Source organism: Camelus dromedarius, chromosome 3 (assembly GCF_036321535.1).
Source record: "Camelus dromedarius isolate mCamDro1 chromosome 3, mCamDro1.pat, whole genome shotgun sequence".
Classification (NCBI taxonomy): domain Eukaryota; kingdom Metazoa; phylum Chordata; class Mammalia; order Artiodactyla; family Camelidae; genus Camelus; species Camelus dromedarius.
Genome location: NC_087438.1, coordinates 111,571,877 through 111,586,020, shown reverse-complemented (window position 1 = coordinate 111,586,020; position 14,144 = coordinate 111,571,877). Strand labels below are relative to the sequence as shown.

The 14,144-nt window shown below is 46.6% G+C and overlaps 1 protein-coding gene across 3 annotated transcripts in view; it reads left to right on the top strand.

Annotated features, from left to right (window-relative positions):
* The window catches only part of ADAM19 (ADAM metallopeptidase domain 19), an 81,236-nt gene that overhangs the window by 18,977 nt on the left and 48,115 nt on the right, over positions 1-14,144 (top strand). Inside the window, exons 1-2 of one of the 3 annotated variants that reach the window (XM_064484493.1) lie at positions 4,820-5,227; positions 11,967-12,045. Coding sequence is in view for 1 of the 3 variants with exons in the window: in XM_031449413.2 (XP_031305273.2) it covers positions 11,967-12,045 (79 nt within the window). In the remaining 2 variants the exon portion in view is untranslated. Of the gene's footprint in view, positions 1-4,819; positions 5,228-11,966; positions 12,046-14,144 lie in introns of those variants that run through there. The other 2 variants (XM_064484494.1, XM_031449413.2) reach the window with 2 other exon arrangements.

Sequence of the window (14,144 nt, the reverse complement as noted above, 5' to 3'; positions counted from 1 at the left end):
GGATGAGAAGAAGCTCTTCCCCCACCCTCCCTGTCAAAGGGAAATTTGGGCTGAGCTGAGTGGATGGAGGTGTACCTGGTGGATGGAGCCACGGACTGCAAGGGACTGAGCCCAAAGCAAAGATGGCTTCTTCACAACTCGGGGAGAGGATGGAGTCTCCTGAAAACAAGACATGGTGGGTGGGATATGGATGGATGTGTGGATGTACATTTGGACTGGAGGTCCCACCTTCCAGACCTCTGTCTTCATCTTCAAGGATGTGCCTTGGCTCTTCATCCAGACTCCCTAGAAGCTGGTGATGTTTCTACTCCCCAGTCTTTGTGCTTAGGAAGTAGAGCATCACCATCTCCTGGAAAAGTCCACAGGAGGAAGAGGCCAATTCTGAGGTCTCTGGACTAGTTTTATCCTGAGCATGAAACCTCATTTACATTTTAGCCAGGAAATATTCTGATTGTAAGAAAGGAAGCTTTACCCTTTCTCTTTTTAGAACTCGGTGATACACACAACTTTTGGCTGATACCTTGAACGCTAAATGAATAGACTTTTGGGCACCCTGGAACAAGCTGTGGGTCTTACTCTTACTCATTCAGGGGCAGGTATTGAGTCAGAGAATCCTTGGTTTTTCTGACAGGCGTCTCCGCGTTTCGGGCTTGAGCTCTGGATTACTCACCGGGGATTCTCACCTTCTTTCTCTCTTTCCTTCTCCTCCTTCATTCAACAAATACTGTGAGCGCCAAATGTGTGGCTGGCTTTGGGCTAGGTCCTGAGTGTTCCTGGAAGAGCAACGGCGAGCAAAACACAGTGTCCACCATCATGGGGCTTAGAGCTTAGTAGAGACGAGAGGTAATCCAGCCATTACTGAACAGTGTGGGGCAGCTATGATGGAGGAAACAGAGGGTACCGTGGGAGCATGGGGAAGGAGAACCTACCCTGGATGGGGTTCAGGGAAGGCTGTCAGGAGGAAGTGAAGTGAAAAGAAGTAGGGCGGTGGTGGAGGGGGTGGTAGAGTTAGCTTATACAAAGGGAGTGGGTTCCAAACAGCACAAGTAGCAGGAACAAAGGTTCAAAGGCTAGAGTAACATTTGAAGATGCAAAGAAGTTCTTTATGGTTAGAGCGGAGAGTGAGAAGGGGGAAGGAAGCGATGAGAGAAGAGGTTGGCCAGGTTGGCAGGAGTGTCTTTGAATGGCTTTGTAGTCTCCTTTAAGGGACTGGGTGTTTATCTTGAGGGCAATGGGAAGCTGATGGAGGCTATTTTAAAAGCCAGACAGTGACACATCCAAAATACATGTGAGAAGGACGGCTTAGACTGAAGCGTGGAGGGTGGATTGGAAGAGGGCAAGATTAGCGATGGTAGTAAGACCCATTCACAAGCTCCATTATAATCTGAGTGAGAAATTACGGTGATCTGACTTAGGGCACAGATAGCTGATATGGAGAGAAGAGGACAGATTCCAGAGATACTTATTTATAAGGTGGAATCATGGAGACTGGGAGATGGGTTGAATATAGGCTGAGGGAGGGGATGGACTCCAGCGTCAATCTGAGGCTCCCGGCTGGAGTAGGTACTGGGACAGTGGTGTGAGTCCCTGGGCATGTCCTCAGCTTGTGGTGGGACCTCGGACAAGCCACTTCTTTTCTCGGATCTTTAGTGTCCTCATCAGATGAAGCGTAACCCTTTCTAGTCACCAACTTTGCGGGATCTTGGTGGTGGGGATCCACTGATAAAGTCTATGTGAGAAGTAGTGTCCGGCACTCTTTCTATGACCCTAAAAGGCCCTGCAGGAGCGAAGTCTGTCCTTACCCTGGTTATCTCTGTAATGTGGACCCTTACGTAGTCTTCGCTCCTTATCTACAATTCTAAACACTCGATCTCCCAGGAACTGGTGAGACCTCTGCCTATTCCGGCAGCTGAGGCCTCCCTGGGGGCCTCCCTGGGGGTTCTCAAACCAGCTTTTGTTGAAAACAATGATATCATTGAGTGGGTGGAGCTGGCCAGGCTTTCCTCAGCCAGTTTAAGGAGAAATGGGGTCTTTATGACTTCTGTACTTATGGCTCTTTTCCAGTCCCTTCCATAGCTCCCATGTGCCCTAATGCACCCCCCTCCTTTTACCCCTGAGGTTACGGGTTTGCAGAGAACTGGCAGCCTCTACATTTTCTCCTCTTGCATCAGTCTCCCTGGAGAGAGGTCTCGATGGGCCAAGGGGCTATAATGGCTGCATTATATTGGGTGTGGTTTCTTTTTCCAAGCCCCCCTCCTCCCTCCGCGGGAAAGGAAGGACAAGTCATGGAAAGGGATTCCTTTGGAGGGAGACTGGAGTGCTAGAGAGAGAGGAGACCACTGTGTTGGGAAAGATGTCAGGCTCCTTGTGTTCTGGAAGCTCTTTATCTCTTACTGATGCTGGATTTGGGGCTTGAGTAAGAATGCAAATGGTAAACTGTTCTTTCACTTACGTGATGATAGGATTATGGCTGCGGAGAAGATCAGCAGTGTTGAGGATGCTGCGTTTCGGACCCCTAGGTGGCCTTTTCCTCTCTGCCCTCAATACACACGCGCGCACACACGCTCATGCACACACGCTCATGCACAGGTACCCCTCCTCCACAGCTGTGTAGGCAGCTTGCTAGCGGAAGTTGGACGTTGCTTGCAACCCTTGTTTGCAGCAGTTCTAAGAAGGAAGGAAGAGAGGTTGTGAAATGGTGACTTGGTTTCCAGGAACCAGACAGTAATACCTACCTCTTGTGTGTCCTCTTTGTGTTTGCAGAGTACTTTCACAGATGACCTTGGAAAGGAGGAAAACTTAATTTTCCCTCCTACCTTTCTAAGTTCTCGGTTAAGAACCCTATGACAAAAGACAGATTAACAAGAGAGAAACAAACAGGTTTATTAACCTGTACACATGGAAGATACCCAGGGGAAAATGAGCAACACAGTTAGAATTCAGGCTTCTGTAGCATCTTCAGTAAAGAAGAAGACATTTGTAGAGAAATGGTAGGACAAAGGAAAGAGGTTTTAGTCTCTCAAAGGCAGTAAACTGTGCGAAGGTAAATATTTGGGAAACAAACGGTAGATACAAGGCTGATGAGTAAAGTTTGTCATGTGGATTCCTCTGGTGCCGTCTCCAGGCTGATGGGGTCTAAAGTTGTCTCTGATGGTTAACTTTTGTCCTTCCTGGTAGAGAGAGGAAGAGGGACACCCTTGGAAATTTATGTGCTGCTTTTAGGCAGCGAAGGGGAGGGCAGGAAGCTTTTCTTGTACCTGCTTCTTCTCGATTGCCTTCAGCTGAAATGATCCTCATACTAAATTGGCGTTTTGGGGGTGACCTAATCTGTCACCCTTCAGCCTCCTCTAATCTCCATGACGGGAGATGCCAGATGGAGGGCAGAAAAGCTGTGCTCGCCTCCTTCACATCCCTTAGCCCAGTACCTGGCACATGACTGGCCCCAGTAAATACGAGGGAGCCCGCTTGCAGGCGCAGAGCCTGAAGTTCTGAAGAGCGTGGCCAAGAACCCAGAACAGCTGTGTGACGAATTCAAGCCAGGAGGAACTTGGTCTTCCTGAGGCCATGTGCTCTGCATTTTGTATCGTATTATGCAGCTTAATAAGCAATTATCGTTGAGATGGCCTGAGCATCCTTCCTCTCTGCCTTCAGGAGCGTCTGGAGGGCCTAACTCTTAGATTATCTACCACTGATGTTTAGCTAACTTTAGTTTATTTAGACTGATGGGTTTAGAAGCAAAATACAACTGTGTGATGTTGGCAAGTTGCTTTGCCCTTTTTAAAATTCTTCATCTGTAAGAGTGGAGTAGGGGGAAGCAGTGGACAGAGAGGGTGGCATACAAGGACTTTTTGCTGCAGTGGACTCTGCAATTTATTCCCCAGTCCTCTTCCCCTCCTTAAAAAAACAAAACAACAAAAAACTTGATGGAAAGGGAATGAGGCAATACATAGAGTGAGGGGAAAGCTGAAGGATTAGGGCTCGGAAAGGACAGGGTGCAGGAATTCACAGTCTCTTCAGGTGCCATCACAGTCGTGACACAGCGCCAGCCGTTTTCACCAGCTGTCACTCATCTTGCAATTCAGTGAAACGAGATCTGGTTGTCCTGGCTTGTTATGACTGACTCCAGGGGCCCCCAGTCCAAATGCGGCTAGAGCGGACCATTTCTCTAAATGCAGATCAGGCACTGTTTTCCCAAGAAAGTGGCAGGGATGCTGGGCAGGCCAGGACAACAGGTGTACCCTATGATTTTGGAGGGCTTTCCGATTTCCCACCTTCTTGACCTGTGCTCTCACTGTGATTTGTCCTTTAGGATGCTAAGAAACACTGGACAAAGTTATCAAAGTTACTGGGATATGTAATCAGAGACTAAAACAGACTAAGAACCTACATTTAGGGCAGCTTAGTTTGTGGTCTTCACCCACCTGCTCTTTGTTTTTTTTGCTTTTATTCATGGGAAGCCCCACCTAGTCTCTTGTTTCTAAGCATATTTTCATAGGTCTACTGATCTTAGAGGTTCCTTTTCATCTCTTCCCCTGTGTCTTATCCACAGTGTTTATCTGTACAACGTTAACCGCTGCCTCGTGCGTTTACCCTTTCCTTCAGGTCGATCTGATAAACAAGGACTGTAGTTATTTACCAGCAACTGGTTGCTAGAAAGGCTGCTTTAATTTTTCTCAGAAATTGTAAAGATATTACCCCATTTCCCCGAACTATTCTTATCCAATTCTAGTAAATACCCATAATAGGCTATTTGGGACACTGGAAAACAAACCTGTAAACTTTTCTTGGGTGAGCCATTTTGAGGGTCTCTCAGGTCCCTGACAGTTAAGCGTCCTGATCCCAAGAAGTCAGCCCTATTTGCCCAGAGAGGTTACTGATTTTGGTGGACGCAGCCAAGAGCAAGGCCCGAAGAGGATGAAATAAAGACCCTGCTGGCCAGAGGAGTAAACAGTGCTCATCCAAACATCCTTTGGTCTACTGCACGAAAGCAAAACACAGGACCAGGAGCCGGTTGGAAGGGTGCCAGGTCCTGTGGGGACTGGGAGAAGATGTAGTGGGACTCGGTTGGTGAAAAGGAGTGTTGATTGAATGCACTGTTAGGAAACTTCCTTCATAGAAGGTTAAAGACGGCATATTTCAGCTTTGTGCCAGGCTTGTGAGTGGGGCCATCTTGCTTTGCCGCCTTGCGTCTGGAGCTGGACCTCGGGCAGGGATGACGTCTACTCAGGTGAGTCCCTGGAGTAGGAGGAGCTCTCCCACTCTTCACATCAGGAGCAGCCTCCGCAGTTCCCCTTTCCTTGGCCTTTCTGCTCCCTCAGAAAGGACTGCCTTTGCCTGTGGGCCCCGGACTCCTTGGTCCCTCGTTTGGCTCTAGAGCCATGCCTGCGGCAGGTTGGCGTGTTCCCACTCCTCTGCAGTCACAGGTGGGAGGAGCACAGCTTTGGAAATCTTAGTCCTGAGACAGCTCGAGCTGTCTCTTCCCCCTTTTCTTTCTTGCCCTTCGAAAACAAAAGACAACAAAACAATAGTTACTTAATGTGTTATTTTGTCCCAAATAGGGCACGCATTAGCCGTTACGTTAGAAAAACTCTGTCTACTCTTCAAAACCTCTTCCTAATGTCTGCCCGTTCTGGGCATCTCCATTTCCATTTGATAGAAAGGGAAATTCTGAGCTGACTAGCTTGTGATGTGCGTAGTATCTCCTTGCTAGTTAAAAAAATACGAACACAAGAATTTCTGAACATACCCAGAAGGAGAGAGACTAGTATCATGAACCCTCAGAAACCCCTTTGTTTTGGTTTAACATTAACTGAGTTTTACCACATGTACACATAGCTAGAAAATGATAGCAGTGATATTTGTAGAACACAAATACTTTGTACTTTGCAAAGAGTTCTTTCTCATTTGTCTGTTATATTTAGCAAACATTTATAGTCAGGCACGCTCCTAACATTTTACAGCAACCCTACGAAGTAGATTCTATCATCTCCCCCATTTTATAGGTGAGAAAACCGAGGCACAGAGAGGGTAACCGACTTGCCCAAGTTCGCAGAACTTACTAGCATCTCAGCTAGTTTTGAATGTATTTTCTCATTTGATCCTCTCAGTGAGGCTGAGAGATGGAAATTATTACTCTGTTCATTTGCAATCTAGGGAATGGAGAGAATTTAGGTGGCTCAGGTGCAAACAGTTCTCATACACACACAAATGGTGAGCACTTGTCAAAGTTTTATTTATCTAATGGGGAAACCAACAAAGTGGTAAAACTGGTTTCAAGATTGAACAGATAAGGGAAACATATGCATATATATTTTTTTCTTCAAGAGTGAAAAAGGAATGCTGAGATAACATCGCTAAATTAGATACAAAGCTGGTTAATATCCTGGGGCAATGCAATCATAACCTGGAGAGTTATCTTTTCTACTCAGTGGAAATCATTTTCATCTCTAGTGTGTCTTACTAGGTTTTTACTAGTTAACATCTAATTTTACAGAGTTTTACAAGAGCTGCCCTCATTAACTGTAACTAGTCTTTCAAAGCTACAGTTCCCCCCACCAGAGTCCAAAGATCCTTAGGCCTCTTAGAGTCTGCGATTTGACAGGGCTCTTGTACCACGTTGAAGGGTGCTGTGGTGACCTTCTGCCTCATCTCCAGAGTGTGAAATGCCAGTCATCTGGAGAGTACTGTGACAAGGACTGAAGCGAAAGCTTTCTGAGCCCTGGTCATTCCCTTTTGGCTATGCTGGTATCACCTTTAGATTTTGAGAGGGTGCTTAGGAGGCTGGAAATGAGAAAAAGAATTAAAAATATTAAAATTGATCCAATGGAGTAAGTAAGAGCATTCCCAGAGCCTGAAAAAGTATCACCTGGAAAAACTATTAAAAATACAGATTTCTGAGTCCTTCTCTAGAGAATATAATTCTCAGTGGGGCTGGGATGGGGCCTGGGATTTTATATTTTTTCACAGCATTTCCGGGTGTTGTGTTACTGGGTTAAGTCCCACGATGACGGCACTAAAAGCATGACTGAGAAATGAGAGAGCCTTGTGTTATCACCAGCATGGGTGGGCAGGGTGAGGGTGAGGCTCCTTCGGGGAAAAGAAGAGGGACCAGCAGGCTGTCCCTCCCAAGCATCCCCAGGGTAGAAGTGCCCGGATCCTCTTGAAAGAGCTAGATGTGCAGCAAGACCTGGGAGAAGGAGGTGTTAGTAAAAATAGCCACTGGGTTGAGCATGGGCTTGGTAGGCTGTTTTTCAAGGTGAGGTGGCTTGGAAATTGTTATCACTTCATCTTCACTGGTTTTGCTCACCTGTAGCAGCAGGATGGGAGTGTGAGCTCTGAGAAGATGTTCTGCAAATTCTAGTCTGGCTACTTCTCCCCAGAGTGAGTTTTAGAGATGCTTAGAGAGGCATTTGAAATTCGTCTGATAGCACCTAGTCCTTAAAGGGACAGCTCTGGGTCTGAAGGCTGTGAGCCTTAGGAAAGGTGGGTCAGGACTGTGGCAGACTGCAGTGTGTTTGTGGGGAGGGGTCTGGCTATGTGTACAAATGCTTTCCAGGCCACTATGGGCAATTCTGTGGTCCTTCCCCGGAGAGTGACTTTCTTTTTTATGTCCAGTATCTGGGAGACAGCTTGCTTTCCCAGCTGAGATTCAGAAGATGCAAGTTTTGCTGGAGGACTTAGGGGTCTGAGCAACTTGGGTTTCCCCCAGAGCGAGCACACCAGTGCTGGTGGCTGTTAGCCTTGGGATGATGTGTGATTTCTGCCTGCCTGTGGGCCTGTGAGCCTGGAGGGCACGGGCACAAGGCCCCTTCTTCAGAAATTGCTTTTCCATCAAAGCCAGAAAAGGGAGGGGGCGGGGTGGGAAGTCTTGGACAGTCCTTCTCTCTTCCTGGACACACATCACTCACAACTCGTTTCCTGAAAATCCTAATACACTCCAGTGGTGAGAGACGGCTTCCTGCAGATCTGCTGAGCCAGCCCCATGTCAGAGAGGAGATGAGAACAAGATGTGGTCAGAGAAAGGGCAGCTGGGCTGAGCTGGGCCGCTCAGTGGCTCCGTGGCCCCGTCTTCGGTGCCGAGAACAGCACCAGGGCACCGCCTGGGCACGTGGGCATAGATGGGCCTAGCTTGGGGCAGTAGGAAGCGTTTGAAAGTAGTTTTTTGTGTCCTGTAAAATTACACAGATGATGGTGATGAAACACGACCCTTCCTTTTGCTTCTCAAAGGAAGGATGACCTTCCTGGCCAACAACCACAACCCCATTTAGGGAAAGGGTTGTTATTTTAAAAGAAACAAAAACAAAAAGAAACTAGCCCTGAAGTTTTTCTACATTCGTCCTCTTTCTCTTGCTCTGTGCTTTGCTTACCCCTGTTGCTCTTTGCAGATGTTTACATCTGAGAGCTAGGAGCCTCCTTTTTGTGGCATCACAGGTTCTCAAGGCCACTATCATCACCATCAGACTGTGCTTCGGACCACCGGTTGCTGGCAGTGCTTTGGTTTTAGGCTTCCACCTTCTAAGAAAGACAGAGCAGGAAACTGCTTAAAAACCATGGTGGGGCTGGGGGCAGGGAGGGAGAAGCTCAGTGGCAGAGTGCAGACTTAGCATGCACAAGATCCTGGCTTCAATCCCCAGTACCTCCACTGAAAAAAAAGTATGGTCAGTTCCAACAGACTTGGGTTTTAAACCCGGCTCTGACACTGTGCTATGATAACTTAGACAAGTTACAGTTCTGAGGTCCCAGTGTCCTCATAAGTGTGTTGTGAAGGTGAAATGATTTCACACTTAAATACATGTGAGCTGTTTTGATTGTAACTTTTCCGAGTTTCTTAAACTCAGAATGATTCAGGGTGTGGTGCAGGCAGAAAGGTGATGGGGGCACGGGTAGTCAAACACTTGGGTATTTCTGAAGTTTACTAAAACATATGTTGAGAACTTATGGTCCAGCGTGTAATAACTCTTGGAGAGTTATTACAACAGACTATGTGCTGCAGAATGTCCGGGGTGGGGCCCAACACTCTGCGTTTTTAACTATTTCCTAGGTGATGCTGATGCTGCTGGTCCTGAAAAGGACAGTCAGGTAGAGGAGGGTGCAGATTGTCTCACCCGGATTCAGAAGTCAGAAGGAGGCCAGTGGGTGCTGGTTATAGAAAGGTCATTTTGTTTCAATGTAAGAACTTTCTCTCTCTCTATATGTGGTCAGAAATGGAGTGAGTGATCTTAGGACCTCACTGTCACTGGAGATGTCCAGTATTGAATGACCATGTGGCACATTCCTACACAAAGTAGAATGTCCATTCATTAATTCGTTTACTCATTGATCCACTTTTTCACAGACTAAACCTGACTGGTAGGTGCTGGGAGCTGGGAGAAGGCTTGAACAAGGCAGCCGTGCCCCCTGCTCCTAGGGAGCCCACAGTCTAATGAGTTTGGCTTAATGATTCCCTTTCAACACTGAGGCTATGAGAGTCCTATGATGACGGTGGCAGAGCCTCAGAATAAGAAGGCGCAGAAAGATGCTTGCCCTCCTGAGGGCGTGTGGCCGAGAACCAACAAGAACGTGGTCTCTGAGGTTCAGTCTGGATTGCCCTCTTTGGAGCATCTTGGCGTCATTGGGTGAATATTTCCCCCTCAAGACTCAGAAGAGGCTGAGGATGTACTTTCCAGGAGTGCACTTCCTGCAGAAAGATTCACATCTCCCCAGCAGCACCCGGGAGGGACCATTAAATTCTGAACCCCCGACCAGCCGTCATTATGCGGTCTGTGCAAGCAGACCCAGGAAATGGGCCGCAGGGATGAGCTCATTGCTTTTTCTCCTCTCTCAAGTGATACACTGGGGAGTTAATGGCTGGGGAAAGTTAGAAGGAAATAGGTAAATTCCGCTGCTTTCTCTGGGTTCTTCTATCATAATCCCTGTTGAAAGCAATAATGATAATCACTAACCTTTTGTGGGCTCCACTATGAGCCAGGCCTGGTTTTAAGCTCTTTTTGTGCAGTATGTCATCTTACTCTGATGACAGCCCTGTCTAGTAGGGATGTTATCCTTGTTTTTGCAGAAGAGGAAACAAAGGTTCAGAGAGGTTAAAGTAACTCACTCCTGGCCATAGAGACAGCAGATGTCAGAGCTGGAACTGAAAGCTAGTCTCTCGGACTCCAGCCCGTGCTCTGCTGAAGAATGCGCTTGTTCATTCGCTCGCTCATTCATTCAATAATTAGTGAAGTCATTCTTTTATTGAGTAAACATTAAGCACTGATACATACTGGTGAACAAAACAGCTTGGCCTCTGTCCTCATGGGGCTTACAGTTTATCTCCCTCAGATAAACGGGTGACGCCTCCCTTGGATCCTTGGCTGGTTAGAAGCTGAGGAGAAAGAGAAAGGGAGGAAGAATCTGGCAAGTTAGCTACTGACCCAGAGTTCCATGTGATTAGAGTTTCTCTGCACAAGCTGGGTTTTCTGCTTTGCTTTATTTTTGCATCTCCCTGTTGTGTTTCTTCTTGTCTAAGGCTGGATGTTGCAGGGTTTCACATAGCACAAGAGGCTTTTGCCTTCTGCACTCTGGGTCGAAGAGAATCTGAGAGTCAGGAGTCCTGGCACGTAGAGCTGGAAGTGACTCTGGAGACCCTCTCTTGTGGGAAATGTCACCTCTTCCAAAACCAGGGTGGTCCCTGCAGATTCCTTTGGTTTTCCGTGCTGGCCTCAGCTTGTATTTTCTTTCTTTTTTTAAAAGCGGTTTCAAATTAGATTTTCAGTTTTCAAAATAAATATATGATCATTATTTTTTTTAATCAACTAATTTTTTAGAAATGTGCAACTTACACTGTGAACATCTCTGTAACCCCCTGAGATGAGCTCCGTTAACGACGGGCGCTTCCTTCTCCCACTGCTTGTCAATGCAGGCACTAGGGTGCATGCTGCTGTTACTTCTTCATTAAAAGGGATTTAAAAAATGTGTACTTTCCTGAAATGTACTGTCTTTATCTAATTCCCTTTTAGACATCTTTCCATATTGATAGATATATATCCACTTAATTCTTTGTATTTTTGTTAGACTCCAATTTTTAATGGTGCCTTCCATTAGACACTTTTTTGCCTTCTGACCTCGACCTTCTTCAGATTCATTCTGCTTTTAATGTGGCTGAGCTAGCTGAAGCATCCATTTGGCTCTTTTATTTCTGTTTTAACTTTTAGAGAAATTCTAAAAGCCTTATTTGGGATCACCTTGCCTTTGGTGAGGAATTTTTAACCTCAACTTCAAGAGGTCTGTGGCAAGAGAGAAACAAATGTCCAATTTTAGAAAAGAAAAAAAATATATTGATAGGGTAACACACAGAACTACCAGGTCTCAGGTAATCTGGACCACTAGGTCTCAGAAAAGATGGACAAAGGCGGCTCCCGGAACCCACACAGCAGGAACAAAGGCACAGATGAATAGCGCCCATCTGTTAAGTCCTTGCAACATTACTCCATTGGCTTGCATCATGGGCCACCCTTGGCCAGGGCCAGGTAGGACACCTTGATTGACAATCTCACCAAAACATGCAAATAGGGAAGAAGGATTCCCTTAAAGAGAAACTGCTGTGCTGATACCAACAGTTGGTGGAGGCACTGGGAAAAATAATCAATCAAGGTACACCATAGGATCCATAGACCCTGGGAAATTCTGTGAATGTGTTTACACATGTATTTTCCCAGGACCCAGAAAAAGTTCAGATCACTGCTTTGGTGGTCACCTCCATCTGGTTGTGTCTGAGTTAACGGATGGTCCCAATGAATGCAAAATTGATAACAAACTTCATCCTGTTTTCCTTTTTGTTCCTTAAGCCCTTCCATAAGACTTCCCAATTCCTTCTGTGTGGAGATGCTTAGGGTAATTCTACCAGGTTCAGTTCGAATCACTGACTGCTGTTCCCAGGAGGGTGAAGTCCAACATCTAAAGAGACAAATGTCTGTTTTTATACTTTTCAGGCACCTTTTTGCTCCAGCCTACACAGAAACCCACTATACTCCAAGTGGCAACCCTCAAACCACCACCCTGAAATCCGAGGTAAGTTCAGGTCAGCAAATATTAGCAAGTAGCTGCCCTACCCAGACTCACCCCTATACGGTGAGGAGATGCCTGATGGAGACCATCCCTCCCTTGAAGGAACTGTTTCCCCTGACTGAAGGCCAAGGGAGTGAGCAGGAAAAGCAAAGTATGAGTTTATTGTTTCATAAGTGCACCCTCTCCTTTCTGGCTACAACGGTGAAACAAACAGAATATTTTCATTAATTGCATCTGATTAAAATTGATACAAATCATTGTGAAACATACGTTTTCTCTGCATTATGTCAATTACCTACGTATTAATGAGAGTTTAAGGAAAAGAAATAATTTACCAGGTCAAGCGTTTGTTTCTTTTTCGTATGGATGTGTCAGGCTTTGCAGTCTGCCTTTTTACTGTGATTCCAGGCTCTGAAGGTTTTCTTATTTTGCTGCTATTTTCACATTGGATGTTTTTCCCCTCAAAGTTGAGTTTGGATATTTGCACAAAGATGTGTCATTTAAAAGACGGCCTTTCAGTTTTAGTCTTTTAGTTTGCTTCCTCACACCAGCGGTGAACATTTGGTCACTGGTGGACATTTACCTAAGGTCACGAAGCACACGCATCTCACGGTTTGCTAGCTTTTCCTGCAGGGGACCGGTTAGAATTTGTAGGATCAACAAGGTGGTTCTCGACCAGGGGTGACTTTGGTTTAAATCATTTCTTTTCCTTAAAGTTTTGTTGGTAACTGACATAGAGCAAAGAAAATTTGCTTCACGATGATTTATACTGATTTATCTATTCATCTATCTATCTAAGTATAAGAATAGAAAGGACTTTATTAGGTCTTGCTGCCATAGACAGCAGCAGGCCACACAGACGAGAGGTGTCTGTGTGAGCACCGAGGGCCGGTTATTGGGTGTTTTATAAGGTCGGGTCACAAGGTGCCTGATTGGCTTGTGCACGAGTCTCTGATTGGTTGTAGGTGAGGTAAGAGGTTTAGGGTCTGCAAAGGGCAGTGGGGTTTGATTCTGATAAGATGGGCATTACCTGGGGCTATTAGTTCGTTAGGGGAAACACGCCCAATAAATAATGTACTTTATCTGAGAGCCCAGAAACGGGGGTCGTTGGACTTTGAAGGATGTCAGTGGGCCCAGCTTTCCCTCCTGACAGAGTGGCAGTGACAGATCTTTGGAATGGGGGCAAAGGTCTCTTCTTCCGTATCTACTTTCTGTGGAACTGATTTATACCGACTTAAATCAGATGCAGTTACCCTAAAATATTCTATTTCTTTCTTTGACTATTTTAACCAACAAAGGAGGGGACCAATGTGTGGAGGCAGTTTGGATTGTCATGACGGAGAGGTGGATGCTGCTGGTGGGTGGGGGCATCTGGTGGGTAGGGGACAGGGAAACTGCTAACTGTTCTACAATGCGCAGGACAGCCCTCCACAACAGATTGTTACTCGGCCTCAAATGTCGGTAGTGCCCAAGGCGCGAAATTCTGGATTAGAGTGATCCTTCTCAGACTCTGTGCCAAAGAGCTGGGGTGAAGAAGAAGGGAAGAGGGAGTCCGGCCAGAGGAGGAGCAGTGTCTTTTGCCTTTGGGGCAGGACACGATGGACTTTTGTGGCGTGCACGTCTGGGAGGTGTGGTGTGTGGGACGCAGGACAGGCTCCTCTGCCTCAGTGCTCCTCCCGCAGCTTCCCCTAGAAACTGAGATGCCCACATGAGATCCCCCGCTCTTTAAAATATCCCCACCAGAGTGTGAATGTCTAGAAGATAGTGACAGCCACTGTCAGCCCTTAAGAGCACAGGGGAGTTTACCAGATCGCCCTTGATGAGGAGAGGGACACAGGGCAGATAAATTTCAATAGATGTAAGAAGTCTTTAGTAATTGGGTAGCTGAGGGGCTGCACTGGATTGTTGGATGTGAAAATCAGTGCTGCCTTCTTCACCAGGACCTTCCTGGATGAGGAGGGAGTCAGGCAGTGTGGCCAGTGCCTGTGACGAGCAAGGAGGCTGTGTGTCTTCTCATCTCTGGGGAGGCTGTCCAGCAGAGGTACCACACCTTCTTCAAAGCTCCTTGGTCAAAACATCTTCCTTCCTGGAGACTTCTCTGC